At 33.0% G+C, this 16,976-nt stretch overlaps 1 protein-coding gene and 1 long non-coding RNA gene across 2 annotated transcripts in view; both read left to right on the forward strand.

Annotated features, from left to right (window-relative positions):
• The first annotated feature begins 4,537 nt into the window (after positions 1 to 4,537).
• LOC125051365 (protein Wnt-10a) overlaps positions 4,538 to 16,976 on the forward strand; it is a 30,845-nt gene continuing 18,406 nt past the window's right edge. Inside the window, exons 1-2 of the mRNA XM_047651620.1 lie at positions 4,538 to 4,998; positions 9,447 to 9,682. Coding sequence (XP_047507576.1) covers positions 4,916 to 4,998; positions 9,447 to 9,682 — 319 coding nt within the window. The 5' untranslated portion in view covers positions 4,538 to 4,915. The remainder of the gene's footprint in view (positions 4,999 to 9,446; positions 9,683 to 16,976) is intronic.
• Positions 11,144 to 11,774, forward strand: LOC125051366. Its single transcript, XR_007117269.1, has 2 exons — positions 11,144 to 11,188; positions 11,576 to 11,774. It is a non-coding gene; the product is annotated as an uncharacterized LOC125051366 (long non-coding RNA).

The following is a 16,976-nucleotide window of genomic DNA, read 5'->3' on the forward strand; positions in this document are numbered from 1 at the left end:
AGTACAAGAAAAATATTCCCGCGACACATACACACAAAGTGCGTAATATTTGTGTATAGTAGAATAGTATTATAGGTTATTATAGTAATGAATGTCAACGGAAAATATTCTGACCAATTGTTCCGCATATCTTTTTTGTCTTTAAATAAATAAAACAGGCAAACCTTAATTTCCCAACCACTGATTTTATACGATGATATTACTATGTTTATCAGCTATTTCCTTATTGAGAAAGTCTAAAGCACTCAAAACTTTGAGTTGTAATGTAATTTCAATAGGCTATTTATAATATTTTATTATTATTCCTAATTCTTGGCGGTGGGTCTGTTTACCTACAGACGGAGGGAAACAAGAATTTCTGATGCTCACAGAACTATAATTTGTACCTATTTTAAGTAGTTAAAAGGTTTTGTATATGATTGGTTATCGGGATACAAAGGGTACAACTCACCTAATATCAAGTAATACCGCTCGTTAACGAAGACCTCGTAAGTACGTTACCGGCCTATAAATAAGCTATCAACCCTGCTAAGCACTTGATAGGACATAGCTGTTAATAAGTTATTATTAACTAGTGTATTGGAATTAATATAATGTATCTTGTTTTTTGGAAAAAAATAAGAGATAGAAAAAGTCCATGGACATAAATAATGGCAGTAGAGATTAGTAAAAAAAATATAAGTTATTATTACAAAAAGTACTCTAATATGTAAAGCTTTTCATTTTGCGTCCTTAATATCATTTATGTAAATTATACATGTTCTATGATGTTTTTGGGCACGCGACATGCCCTAACAAAAGGGTTCAGACCCCTAACTAAGGGTAGTTCACACAACCCTTGCGATTGATATATCAATGTTTATAGTACGGGAGGTAGCAACGTTTTCGAGAAAGAATTTCAGGTCAGCTGATTTTGTGATATGTCTTCCTTCTTGCACTTCCGGTTAGAGTCTGGGCAATCTGGCTGGCGGTAGCGGTTGCGTTCATTAGTGCGCATCCTATCTGTCCAGGTAATAATCCTGGATTTTCAAAGCATTTTAAGAAGCGTAATTTTTAATTTTTCGTTTTTAAATACGTCTACCTGACATACTTTTTTTATTGCCAGACATTTTTCACGTTGCTAACTATGTGCCAGACGCGATTTTAAGTTTTATTTTTATAAAAATTTCAAAGCATTTTAGAATGTCTGTAATTTTAATATTATGTTATTTAAATATAAGAAAAACTGAAAATGAATTTGCCAGACATTAATTCGGTTGTTAAGTCTTGAATTAAAATGATAAAGTATTGCAGTATGATGAAGCATTGCATTTTAAGAAGCGTAATTTTAGATTTTTCCTTTTTAAATACGTCTACCTGACATACTTTTTTTATTGCCAGACATTTTTCACGTTGCTAACTATGTGCCAGACGCGATTTTTAGTTTTATTTTTATAAAAATTTCAAAGCATTTTAGAATGTCTGTAATTTTAATATTATGTTACTTAAATATAAGAAAAACTGAAAATGAATTTGCCAGACATTAATTCGATTGCTAAGCCTTGAATTAAAATGAAAAAGTATTGCAGTATAATGCTTGTAGTACGAGCATAAAAAGGAATATAAAATAAGATTAAAATTAATAATCAACACTTTATTTAAATTGTCCTAATTACTAAATGTAAGTTATGAATAATTAATATTAAGTTTTCAAGTTGTTTTAGCCTATAGTGACGTCACAAAAAAGAGGCATCTTCATAATCATCATCATCATCGTCGCTGTCTTTGTCGGTGTCATTCATATCATCTTCTTGGGAACTTTCGCTATCTTCTACAACAGAAAAAAAATAAACAGTGTAATTTTTCTTGCTCGTTATTAAACATTTTAGTTATTATTGATAAATGTTCCATTTAACACTTACTTTGAACAATAATATCTGCAACTGAGGATGGTAATTGATAGAGTTTTAGAAGATAACGAAAGTTCCCAAGAAGATGATATGAATGACACCGACAAAGACAGCGACGATGATGATGATGATTATGAAGATGCCTCTTTTTTGTTACGTCACTATAGGCTAAAACAACTTGAAAACTTAATATTAATTATTCATAACTTACATTTAGTAATTAGGACAATTTAAATAAAGTGTTGATTATTAATTTTAATCTAATTTTATATTCCTTTTTATGCTCGTACTACAAGCATTATTACTGCAATACTTTTCATGACTTTTACATTTTAATTCAAGGCTTAGCAATCGAATCAATGTCTGGCAAATTCCTTTTTCAGTTTTTCTTATATTTAAATAACATAATATTAAAATTACAGACATTCTAAAATACTTTGAAATTTTTATAAAAATAAAACTTAAAATCGCGTCTGGCACATAGTTAGCAACGTGAAAAATGTCTGGCAATAAAAAAAGTATGTCAGGTAGACGTATTTAAAAAGGAAAAATCCAAAATTACGCTTCTTAAAATGCAATGCTTCATCATACTGCAATACTTTATCATTTTAATTCAAGACTTAACAATCGAATTAATGTCTGGCAAATTCATTTTCAGTTTTTCTTATATTTAAATAACATAATATTAAAATTACAGACATTCTAAAATGCTTTGAAATTTTTATAAAAATAAAACTTAAAATCGCGTCTGGCACATAGTTAGCAACGTGAAAAATGTCTGGCAATAAAAAAAGTATGTCAGGTAGACGTATTTAAAAAGGAAAAATTAAAAATTACGCTTCTTAAAATGCAATGCTTCATCATACTGCAATATTTTATCATTTTAATTCAAGACTTAACAATCGAATTAATGTCTGGCAAATTAATTTTCAGTTTTTATTATATTTAAATAACATAATATTAAAATTACAGACATTCTAAAATGCTTTGAAATTTTTATAAAAAAAAAACTTAAAATCGCGTCTGGCACATAGTTAACAATGGGAAAAATGCCTGGCAATAAAAAAAGTATGCCAGGTAGACGTATTTAAAAAGGAAAAATCAAAAATTACGCTTCTTAAAATGCAATGCTTCATCATACTGCAATACTTTATCATTTTAATTCAAGACTTAACAATCGAATTAATGTCTGGCAAATTCATTTTCAGTTTTTCTTATATTTAAATAACATAATATTAAAATTACAGACATTCTAAAATGCTTTGAAATTTTTATAAAAAAAAAACTTAAAATCGCGTCTGGCACATAGTTAACAATGGGAAAAATGCCTGGCAATAAAAAAAGTATGCCAGGTAGACGTATTTAAAAAGGAAAAATCAAAAATTACGCTTCTTAAAATGCAATGCTTCATCATACTGCAATACTTTATCATTTTAATTCAAGACTTAACAATCGAATTAATGTCTGGCAAATTCATTTTCAGTTTTTCTTATATTTAAATAACATAATATTAAAATTACAGACATTCTAAAATGCTTTGAAATTTTTATAAAAATAAAACTAAAAATCGCGTCTGGCACATAGTTAGCAACGTGAAAAATGTCTGGCAATAAAAAAAGTATGTCAGGTAGACGTATTTAAAAAGGAAAAATCTAAAATTACGCTTCTTAAAATGCAATGCTTCATCATACTGCAATACTTTATCATTTTAATTCAAGACTTAACAACCGAATTAATGTCTGGCAAATTCATTTTCAGTTTTTCTTATATTTAAATAACATAATATTAAAATTACAGACATTCTAAAATGCTTTGAAATTTTTATAAAAATAAAACTTAAAATCGCGTCTGGCACATAGTTAGCAACGTGAAAAATGTCTGGCAATAAAAAAAGTATGTCAGGTAGACGTATTTAAAAACGAAAAATTAAAAATTACGCTTCTTAAAATGCTTTTAAAATCCAGAATTATTACCTGGACAGATAGGATGCGCACTAATGAACGCAACCGCTACCGCCAGCCAGATTGCCCAGACTCTAACCGGAAGTGCAAGAAGGAAGACATATCACAAAATCAGCTGACCTAAAATTCTTTTTTTTCAAACGTTGCTACCTCCCGTACTATTATAAAGATGTCCCAATTGTGATAGGGCAGTTGACATGTACGGTTCTATAAAAGATAATAATAACATTTAATTAATAGATATAATAATAATGAAGCAGAGATTTTGGTAGTTATGGTTCTTTGGTAGTAAATTATAAATTGGTACGTGTTTATTGATAGAGATTTTAAGTATTAATCCGATTAATATTATTCTCATGTTTCGTATTTGGATAAACAATATAGTTTAAAACCGAAATATCCAAAACAATTCGTAATCAAGTATAATTTCTGTGCTTAAATTGATGATTGGACTTTGTAAAAGCTGTTGTCCAATTTGTAATGTTTTCTTATTATTTCTACAATTAAAAAAAAAATGAACTCTAGATTAATTGTCGTAAAAATGGTAAATTATCTACTATAACCAACATCAATGTCACACTATAAAATCGCTCTTTAGACTTACGACAGGGAATTAAAACCCTGGTAAAAGCGTGGGGCGGCATTTAATATGCGGGGATCCCATCCAGGGTGCCACTGTCAATCGCGGCCGCTTCGTGAACACACGACTTTACCTTACAACGTCAACAGTTTAGTGCCGAAATATCCAAATAATTGCGTAAACAAGGATAATCAACGAGTAGGTGGAGCCGCTGCCCGTACGCCCCTAATCTTTTTCCGTCGTCTGGGCGGCGCGGAGAGCACGCCTTTCGTCCCACGCGTTCGAACGCATCCAAAGACGCCATAGACAACCCGACGGCATCGTGCCGACGGCGTAAACAAACGCTTGATTCTAATCAATTGTGGCGAATTAATCGTGCCTGTGACCTCTGTCCCAAACAATTTGAATTTCGAATACCCGAGTTACAACAGTGTACGAACTCAGTGACGGAAAATGAAACAATACAAGGATGTAGTGTTGCCAACATGAGTTCCGGGGACAACCGCAGAATGACCTGGACAGTTCCAACGATAATAATTTTCTTATTCGTCCCCCTGAATATGGCGAGGTGAGTTATCGCGATTTAAATTGTACTCTTTGACGCAATTATAGTTCGTAGAGCTTGGTAATTTGGCTTGTATTAGCGTACTCTAACTAATCAGTGGTATAATGCATGGGGCGTCAGTGCGCGACACAAAACAGAGCACTAATCATGCAAATTGTAAGTAGACAACGACCGTTTAATGAATACAGTAATGCATGCAAATTTAAAAGGTGACGATCAGGTATCAGGCCACCCATAGGCCGGGGGTTTAGTATGTAAATTGCAATGAATATGCCACTGCACGTGGTCGTAAAATACATTAATATTGACTGCATAATTGACCACTTAACTATGTGATTGATACTCAACGCCGATTAGCTTTAAGCGGTTCGCGCAATTTATGAAGTTGTCACGACAAATATAAATTATTGTTCAATAATAGGAGTCATGCAGAACCATGCGCCAGTTAGACGGAAATATAATATCTTATACGTACTAAATAAGATAAATATTTCGAACAACGAACATTAACATCGCTAAACTTAAAAAAATATGAAATTTGCTTAAACGATTTCTTACAAAAATCAATAAAATAAATAAATTTTCTCTAATACATGAAAACCTAATGTATTTTAAATATATAGTATGGACCCACTGAAAATGTGGTGACAGCAACTTAAAGTTGACATTGACATTTAATTTTCTTTTTATTTCTTTGAAATATTGTAGTTTTCTTTAAATACAATCAAGTTGAACGAGTTATATTTTTATACCTACATCTTATTACTTCTTTACTTATTGGTGAATCACTAATACTGTATAGGGTTCCCAAGACGAAATTAAGACTATTTTTTTTTAATTGTGCAATATAAAATTAAAAACAAGAATAATTAAAACAATTTATATCCAACTTAGTGTACAAGTGCTTCTTCACTTAATAGCTTCGAACAAAGCAGCCAATAAATTCTACGCAAAAGATAAAAATGCACCATACATACTTATCAGAAGAAATAATTCCACTGCGATCGATTTCAATACTTAAATGACTCTGTTCTGCACGTTAAGAATCCCTTATCTGTGGTACTAATTGCCTATATTGGTACTTAAAGGTTACGCCAACAAATCACGTTTATCCATTGTAGATTATAAAGCTACAAATAGGCTTCAACCCATCCTACACATTGTTGGTACACGGAATTTCAATCAGTGCATTTAAGGCTCTATACGAAACGCTGAAAGCGCACAACTCTGATATGCGATTAACGGCTTTAATGTATAGAATTAAAGTGTAATTTGTTGTAGTCGTGTTTCGATTTAGGTTGTTACTGTGGTGTGGGGGTTGGGAAAAGTATGTGCACAATTGTCGGTATGCAGAGAGAGGCAAGGCAAGTAGCTGTAATTTGTATTGAAATAACCTCTCTGAATGAGTATCTAGACGTTTCATCAGTCCGACTCAGATTTATTATTTTTTACTGGCGTTCGTTTAAAGCACGAAATTATTGTTTTTATCTCGTCCCCGAGGAATTTTCGATGCAATTATATTAAGCTGAGCGCGGATTTTTAATTGGATCACGGAGTTAAACGACTCTAAAAAGCTGTTGGTTACATCCAATAATTGTGGGTTGATGATAACTCTGTGTTATTATGGTTATAAATACTTGGATAAATCGTGAAGAATTTTTTTTTAATATCTCCGTTCACCGCCTTTTGAGGCAAATTGAAAGGCGTAAACACCTTTCATAAGAAGCGAAATTGACGTGACACTATTTTTTTGGAAATATTTTAAGATATGATTGAAGATATAAGGCAGTACATTTTTACTAAACGGACGTATAGGACTTTATTCCATTACAGTGAACAAAAAGGTGTAAAATCCAAATCTACAAAAAAGCTAATAGAAAAGATGATTTAAAATTATCCGGGAATTTCCAGATAAATCAATTAATTTTTGAATTATATCTACGTAGAAACTATGTACTATGTAGTACACATTCGTTATCCGGGTTTTATGATTCATCGTTCATGAACCGTGACGATTCTTAATCACAAACATGTAGGTGATATATTTTAACCATATACATTTCTCTTTCTTCATAAAAAGTTATGAACTTATCATTAATAGAAAAATGCAAAAAATTATAACGATTATAATGATTGCGTTTCATTAAGTGTATAAGCGTTTTCCGAGCATCCCTTAATGATACGGCCGCATTCCCGCTCCGTGGGAAGACACAAGATAACATAAACAGTTATGCAAAGACGGAAAACAGTGTTTAACTTTTGTAACGATTACTTTTTGGCGTTCCTTTTTTAAAATTTAAAAGTTATTAGACTAATAAATGAGTCTACGTAATGTTTTATCATTATTGTCGTTTAATGATCAATAATTATGTTGCTATTCTTCAGCTACCCCCACGAACTTCATTTCGCCTTAATTTGATTTTTTACTCCGCCTACCTTTTCTATTATATTTATTAATTTAGGTTACACAATGTACACTTATGAACTTGTAAATTATACACATTTACTGCCAGTTCTCAAATCAAGGGCGTACGGACGAGAAGAACTGGCAATAAACTCTCCGCCATCCATTTTAATCGCCAAGTTTTTTGTTTTACAAAATGTTTGCAAGGCGCTGCAACCATTACACTAAGTTACACATGACATCTTTAAGTAGGTAGTTAAATTTAGTAGCTATTTACCAATATCCATCAATTGCAGCAAAATCATTCATAAATATGCTGCCATAAAGGCAGATCGCTTTTCCGGAATAAAACCTTTTAGCGTGCAATTTTTCCACTTTTTCTTTCGATAAACCCTCTCTCAGAGTTTAAGGAATTAATAAAAAAAACTCGAATTGGTCCAGCTGTCTTCCAGCTTATTTATATAGATGTACAACAATCTACAATATACTAATAGAGTAATGTTAAAACTATATTATTTTGACACAGATGTTTTATTAAAGTATACCGGTGGCTAGTGGCTTCAGCGTGCGACTCTCATCCCCGAGGTCGTAGGTTCGATCCCGGCTGTGCAACAATGGACTTTATTTCCATATGCGAATAAAACATTGGCCCGAAAGGTGAAGGAAAACATTGCGAGGAAACCGTGTTGCCTTAGACCCAAAAAGTCGACGGCGTGTGTCAGGCACAGGAGGCTGATCACCCACTTGCTTATTTTTTTATTTAATTGGGTGTGGTGTCGTATACGGATAAAATGTTGTGGAGGAAAATATGTTCTAAGTTCAGTAAAAGTATCTAGGATTTCAAAATATTCGAAAATTTCAAATATTCTAGACTGAAAATGAAGAAATTTTCTCTGTTTCCCTCTAAACCTCATGTAACATTTTATTTCAATATACAGAACCATATTTTTACTACGGTATATGGTTTTCAAATAGACGCCTGATAAGGCCTGTTCTCATTCATAGAAGTGAACTAGAAATGTACACAGAACACATATAAGTACCTATGAACAAACAGTTGACACACAGGTCACAATTATGTTTAACTTAATTATTCAGTTCAACTTCAGTTTTTGAATTAGGAATTCTGGAATTTGAATAATTTAATATGACAAGTGTTTCGAAATTTAAAAAGATGAATTCGAAATTTGAAAAGATGAATTCGAAATTTGAAATCGCAAAACAGTTTGCCACGTCGCTAGAAACTTTTAGTTATATAAAAAGGTTGACAAAGCAATAATAAAGTTAAGGTCCCAAAATCACGTATTAGATAGAATCTAAGGCATAATGTGAGCAAGTGTTGAATCACGTAAATGTAACGCCATCTGATTGACGTGCCTATCTGTCCCGGAAATATACAAGAATTAGTTTACCTCGCAAAAAGGCGCCATTAAAAATTTTGTAAATTGAATTTAATTCCCGGCGAAATTTGAACACAAAAACCTTGCCTTAAAAATATCAATGATGTCAATGATGTGTAACCTATAAACAATATATTTAATAATAAAAGCGTTAATTGGTATTAAACATAACATCATTATAATTAATTTATTCTAAACAGATGGTATCGCACGAGCGAACATTAATGGAACAATTTGTTGGGCTCCCGGTCTCGAAATTTCTGAAGTATGTGAGTTGTAGCTCAAGATGCTAATTAATATTGTGTAAGGATGGGAATTCAATGTATGGAAATAGTTTAGATCAAAGTTCAACTTGTACGACCACCCGCTTGGAGTTTCGAATATTAGTTTAAAGCAGAGCTTAGCCTCAGATTTTAGGTTTCCCAGCTGAACACCAATGGATTTTATCTAGATACAACTGAATCCGAAGATGGTAGCGCCAATAGATTGTTATTTTTAATATAAAGGAAATAAATTTCTTTGATACTTTTTCATCAATCCGCTCGTTTCCTCACGATGTATATACCCGTGTAACCTATGCGAAATGAACTCACTATTGACGACACTATTCATATCTATGAAATTTAAACATAAACAATACCTTCCAGCTCCAAAGACAACACAATCCGACTGAATTCAGCTCTCACTTGCCGAATAGTACGTGGTCTGACGAGAGAACAACGCTCGATATGTCATGAGGCCCCTGACACGGCTTCTGTTGCTTTCGAGGGTCTGCAACTGGCTGTGAAAGAGTGTCAGCACCAGTTCCGATGGCACCGGTGGAATTGCTCAAGTTTGATACTGCGGAGCTCGAATCCTCACGCCAGCGCGTTAATGAAACGAGGTGAGTGGTTTTATGTATGTAACAAGCTGTATTTATACATATACTAAGTAGCCCAATTTCGGCACTTTTATTGTAAATATTATGAGTAATACAGTACGGGTCGTTGAATAGAGTTTATAAATAACATATAAAATCAATTAAAACGCATTAATTAATTAATTATTATTTATATTTTAGTTCATGTTAAGTTTAGTTATTTATTTCAATGTATATTATTTTATTATTATAAGTATTTAATTAGAATAATTTCAGTGTACATTACACCTACATAATTGTAATAATGTATAAAGTTCATTTATATGCGATGCACATAGAGAGATGAAGTATATAAAAATAAAATATAGAGCTTTCTTTTTAGTTTTTAACTAAATGATTTTTTTAACTTTCAATAGAGATTATAAGATTTCCTCCCCAAATACTTCACCTTCGCAGAATACTCGTTCCAACAATGGAAATAATATTAAAACGCTATTTAGTAACTATTAAACTTAGTTACCTAGGCTTTTTTGTTCCTTGTACTTATTGCATTATAAATTAATAAATTAATTATTAGTGGAAATATACGCCGTATATACATCTTAAATTAAAGTAGCAATAAGTTCGTTTTGTCTGTATGTCTTATGTATTTTTGCAATCCTCGTTTCTTTTTTAAATTTCCTCACATTGTTGTCCTGGAAGAGATCGCTCGAAAGCGATAAGGCCACCAGTTGCCCTTCTTTTCATTTAATTATGTCAACTGTATTATATTTCTGTATGCAACGAAGTGATAATAAATAAAAAGAACTTACAAATTTTAATACGATTAATTATCGTATTCGCATACGTAAATAAAATACAATTTTACATATTTCAATTTTATACCTACGAAAATAATACCTGCCAGTACAACGGTGGCTGTATCCTTAAACTTTTAATTACAAAGACACTGGTCTTGGATAATAAACTGTACAAAGCGATACTAAACAAACGGGTTTATTCTTGAAAACCTTGTGAATGGTTGACAAGTAGGTAATTACTTTTCTCAATGTTGGTGGCAATATAGACAAACGTCAAGAAAAAGTTGTTTTATTCCGTAAAACATTGGTTTATGTAGTTATATACTTAAGTCGTACTTCAATTATCCTTTATGTATTTGAATGCTTATACCCCAACTCCGTTGCAAATCTTAATGCTCGATTAAAGGAAGATTGACGTTGGAAATCTGTTCATATTCTAAAGTCAAATCTAACATACATTCAGTATGACGACGGACGACTCATTGGTCTAGTGGTTAGTACCCTTGACTGCGAATCCATGGGTCCCGGGTTCGATCTCCGGCTGAGACGAACATCGATGTGATGAGCATTTGGTGTTGTGCTTAGGTCTTGGGTGTTTAAATATGTATTTATATGTGTAACTATCTATAATATGTATGTATATCCGTTGCCTAGTACCCATAACACAAGCTTCACCAGCTTAACATGGGACTAGGTCAATAGGTGTGAATTGTCTTTAAAAAAAAAATCAGTTATATAGTATTGTCTTTGATTTACATAACCTTTACACATTTAAAGAAAAACGCTTTTTACCGGATTAAAGTTATGTATTATTATTATAAATTTACAACTATTTGACATAATTTTAAATTTATCCGACGTTTCGCGTGCTTATTCTTTTCGACCCTCCATCTTTTAGTCGATACCAACTCCGGGGAAACAAATACAGATAAGGCAACTTTCTCTGCTGCTGTGATACCTTTTGACATTCAACATCTTTTGTCTTCAGTCACCGTGACCACGCACGCTGTAAAGCACGCGAAACGTCGGATAAATTTAAAATTATGTCAAATAGTTGTAAATTTATAATAATAATACATAACTTTAATCCGGTAAAAAGCGTTTTTCTTTAAATCAGTTATATATAAGAATTCCTATAAATACACACACAGCAATCAGCCCTCACAGATTACATAAAATCATTGATATTTCTTCATCACGAATAAAACCAATTGCAATTGACCATTCCAATCCGAATTTATTACAACAAATTATCCACGCATATTACAAATCTGGAATGCGGCCGCATTATGTCCAGTATTTACTGATCCCTTTATGTATCGGGTGTGAAGGGCATTGTGTTTGTAGCATCGCACACGATGGAAATTTACGAGCATGGAGGATGGAAGACAACAAATCGCTTGCCAGGTGGGTCCGCTCCCGAGGCTGCGATTTCATGCTTCGTGTGTGACCACGACGCCCTTAGCAATTAATATTTAAACTGAAGAGTGCGCTGTTCATCATCGGATTCTCACGTTCGCTTTATTACTTTATTGCTACGATATGTGATGGATTTTTTCTTCATCTAATGTAGAGCTTTCAGTAATTTGTTGAGCTTTAATTTGGCTTTGGTTTTACAAAGCATATTTGTTATTTCAAATATAAATTGATAAATATATAAGCAATTCAAATTGAAGATCTTACAAAAATAAATGTACAATCTTAGCAATGAAGTCATTATCAATATAAATTATTATATTAATACATGTCTTTGAAATTTGTTACAAAATGCGAAAATCCTATCCAGCCGTACTCAAAAGCTTTATCCCGTAATGCGCATTGTTGAATTCATAAGCAATACTTGGCAATCCTAACACGGCGTATCGACACCTTCCGGCCCTACAAACACGAAACTGTTTAAATTGAAAAATAGTGAAAAAATAGCGTAACTAAATACTTAAACATCTTTCTTAACTCGGCCATTGTTTGGATTGAATCCAAACGTTGACGGGTGAAAGAAAAAATCTAAGATGCTTTTAAATAAGATAATAGCGATCGGTGATCGAAGAAAGATAATGATTACGGACCGCTGGCTTTTTTCAGAAAGGCCTTAGGATGTTAGAATTTGTTCCGCTTCCCTGATCCTCCACACGTTGTTAACGCTCTTGTGTACGTGACGCTTATGTAAAGAGGACAATGTTGATGATTTAATGACTATTGTTGTACTAATGAAACGGATTTCTGCTCGTTTTTGTGGTGGACTACAAGCTACTCGTACTGGCTTATCGTATATAAGCAATGTCAATAAAACATTGGTTGTCAGAGAGTTAGTTATAATGAATTTGTTCATTAAAATTCCGAGATATAAAAATTGGTAGCTCGATATTATAGCTGAATTCATGATCCATCAAATTCAAAATCATTTATTCATTTAGGTAACACAATGTTCATGTATGAACAAATGTCAATAAAGAAATACATATTAAATGCTTCTAATTTTCATTTACTACCAGTTCTCAAATCAAGAACTGGAAATAGACGAGAAAAACTGGCAATAAACCCTCCGCCACCCTTTTTGCATTACTAAATCTGGAGCTGCAACCATTACACCATGTTCCACATGACATCTTTAAGTCATTAACTATAAAAAAAGCATAGATTTGACCTCTATCAGCAGTAGACATGGTGAAATAGGAGCACGCTATTTGCGTGGTCGTTGCATTCTTGTGGAAACAACACGCAAATCAACTACGTTGGGTACCTTGAGTGCATGGGCCAAGCTCAGGCGGTAAAGGAAGCTTACCTGAGCCGGCCTAGAGGTCCGAGAGCAGTAGGTCAGGCTAGGTACTGCTGGCTGGAGAGAGTGGAACAGGATCTGCTGCAGCTGAAGGCCAGCAATTGGAAGGAGATGGCACAGAACAGGGAGCGCTGAAAGTTTCACGTTTCGGAAGCCAAGACACTTTTTGGGTCGCAGAGCCGGCGGAGTAGTAGTAGTAGAGTAGAGTAGCAGTAGTGATTTACTCCAGCAGATATGATACTGTACTGTCATGATATACTACTGTATTCAAATATCTGCTAATATAGATAATCTTATTCTAAAGAGTATGTTTCTCCCTTTCGTTGAAAGCAAAGTGATAAAACTAACATTGAGTTGTTGCAAATTTGACTTTTCAGTATAAGTATTACCCAAAAGGTATTGAAACTTCATCGTCACAAAGTTGCTAGTATTACTTAAACTATATATCAGTGTTGTATCATGTATCTAAAATGTATCTAAAAAAAGACATCTTCATATGTCATATATATGAACAATATGTAATATTTATGCGTCGTTTTAGAGTCCAACTATATAGACCGATAGACCTTGAAGCGTTTTATACCTACACCACTCAGAACTCGAGCTTGCCTTAAATCCTCTACCCTTTTATCCTATTTAAAATAAAATTCGTGCCGCTCCTCAACCTACGCGACGTGACGTTAAATGTCGACAATTTAACGACTTTTGTGGAGCTAATGAGCCAATTGTTGGAAATCTTTTCAACGAGCGTTAATAGTCGATGAGAGATTAGCGCAGTGTGAGTGAGATATGTTTGTTAGAGATACAAGACAGTACCAGCCAGGGTGGCGGCGATACAATCATGCGCGTGACCTGAACGTACGTGTGTCATAAAAAAGTGACGTTTATTGGCATTTTATATCAACAACGTGTCAGGTGACAGACAATACACTGTGATGCTGCAAAAACACGATCTGAGGCGTCTGTCGGCTGTCGTGGGAAAGATTTGATATCTCATTCTGTTCATGTCTGGCATTTTGTAATATTATTTAGGATGGATTGCTATTAATATTTTTTGGAATGACCAAACAATTGTGCTTTATTTTATTTTAGGTAAGAAATTTTTTTATGTCAACACATACCAAGTTTAAACAAAAATTGTTACCTTATAAAAATATAATAATATCGTAGCAATACCTAACACGACAGCGGTGGTATATGACAAATACTATTTTTTGGCGATCATCTATCGCTCGCATTAATATGAATATTGCAACTTACTCTTATTAATTAGTATCAAATAATTATGTGGACGTAGCAGTCTCACGATGTTAATACGATCAATAAGTACAATTGAATTGAAACATAATAGAAAATGAATAAAAAATACCGATCAGAAGGCGTTCCTCAAACAGAAATACGGAATAATTAATGTGTCTATGAAATATGAATAGCTCCGTCCTAGTACTAGAAATATTCTTAAATATTAAATATCGTATCCATTAACTAGTTGTTAGCCTAGTGGCCCTAGCGTGCAAACCTTAATAAAGGTCTAAAGAGGTCCAAAGGTAGCGCGTTCAAATCCCGTAATCGATTTTAGAAAAAAAAATTATATTAATGCGTTAGCTGTGTGATATATGTGGAATAGTACAACATGTAATGTTCCTTAAACCTAAAGGGAGGTTCCTCGACCAGTCTAAATATTGTATATAATTTGTATCCGTCAATGAAGTTTTATTCAAACAAGTACGTATTCATAATATTCAATACGAATACTTGATGGAACTATCGAAGTTTAATGTGTGCTAAGAGTACGTGGTAGGATGATTGACAGCGAAAAATAACAATTTCGGTAAAACTAAAAGCGGACGTGTTGAAATGTCTCAATGTAAGGGCTCGAATAGAGATAAGATCTAACCGTTTCAAGTCGTGCTCCTTCAGATGCCTCTAAATGTGAGAAAAAACACACAAAAGGCCCATAAAAATATGAATTTGTCCAAAGTACTTCTAATACCTGACATTGAGTGATTTTTTGTTGTCAAGAAAAATTAAATAATTAAGTTATGATGATGCGAATTTCTCTATAATAGCTTTGAAAGTAATTTAAAAAGTCTTATTTAATAGTTTTGTTTATTAAGCGTAATAAAATACATAACATACAATGTTTCTTTTACTGGTTCTATATTAACCAACGCCTGTTTTTGAAGGAACAAGTCGAATAGATTTTTAGATGACCTAAGAACGTAAACACACACTTATTCATACCAACACATTATACATGCCCTCACACACCTCAAGCAATTTATTAGTACATAATTTTCGTCTGTATATATGGTGTAATGCCTTTAGGCTATAGTTTTAATGTAAACATTGTAAATATTAACTTTGTTTAAGCTGTAGATTGTTAATAAAGTGTTAATTAAATAAATATTTTCCACTTTTATATTGGTTTACGCAAGTACTGTAACTATTCAATCTAGCACGTAAATTACGTGGCATTCAACTAAAAGCTCTTAATCGAATAAAAAACTTAAATTAGATTATTAATACTGGTCCACGTATCAGCTTGCGTAGTCAGTGAGACACTTAATTTAACACCATGAAGTATGATTTTTTTATCACATCGCTTACATCTGGTACAAGCAAATTTGTTTTGCGGGTCACGCGGAAAAAGTCCGTCTGAGACGCTTTCCTAATGACCTTCAGCCGAACATCGAACTCTGGGCCCGTGAGGTGAACTCATTGTTCGGTTTTGGTGATTAGCAATTCGCAACGGACAATCTAAACACGTTCCAAGCACCTTAATTGGTACAAAATTCTGGGCTTGACGCTTTCGTAAAAAGTTAATTAAAACGTGTATAAGCTCGTATGTGTATTGGTATGTTCATAAACATGCCTCAATTTTAAAATTCACATTCCTTTTAATTTGGAGAGTATTTTCTTATAGGTATGAATGTTATCTAATATATAAAATTCTCGTGTCGCGGTGTTTGTGGTTAAACTCCTCCGAAACGGCTCGACCGATTCTCATGAAATGTGAATATTGGGTATATATGAGAATCGGACAACATCTATTTTTCATCCCCCTAAAAAAATTTTTTAATTTTAGATAAAAAATTTATTCTTTATTTTTTTATGATACAGTATTAAAAAATACATACAACCCCTAATTTTCAACCCTCTACGATCAACCCCTATTTTTTATTATAAATGATATACATGGCAAAACGACGTTTGCCGGATCAGCTAGTTGATTTATAAATGTGCTAGCTATTGGCTGAAACGGAAAAAACAAGAACAAAACACAATCTAAGAATATCGAGAGCCGAGACTTAACTAAGTATGACTCCCTTATGTCATAGCTTAACCCTAAACGTAAAGAAGTGGAAAGAAGCTTTGTATTTAATGCAGATATTATTATATGTACCGTCCTTTTGAATCCCTGATTCTATTAATACAAGCTACATTAATCACACACATCTACGCGTCCAGACGCCATTGTTTAAACTTTAATCTAGAGATTGTAACAATGATTATCAATAAATAGATTAAAGTATCAGCGCAATGAAAAGATAAAACGTGAGCTTTTAATAGAAACAATGGAAGTTAATTGTTAATTGATTGGGTCATTTTGTGAATTGACTAAAAGCCTGCTTTCGTGCCGGACTTGTGTTCCATCGAAGTATACGAGTTGTGGATATAGAGATATATCTACGCCTGCGCTTTTGCAATAAAATATCTCCTGCGTACATGGCCAGTAGAA

This window comes from Pieris napi, chromosome 7 (assembly GCF_905475465.1).
Source record: "Pieris napi chromosome 7, ilPieNapi1.2, whole genome shotgun sequence".
NCBI classification, from domain to species: Eukaryota; Metazoa; Arthropoda; class Insecta; order Lepidoptera; family Pieridae; genus Pieris; species Pieris napi.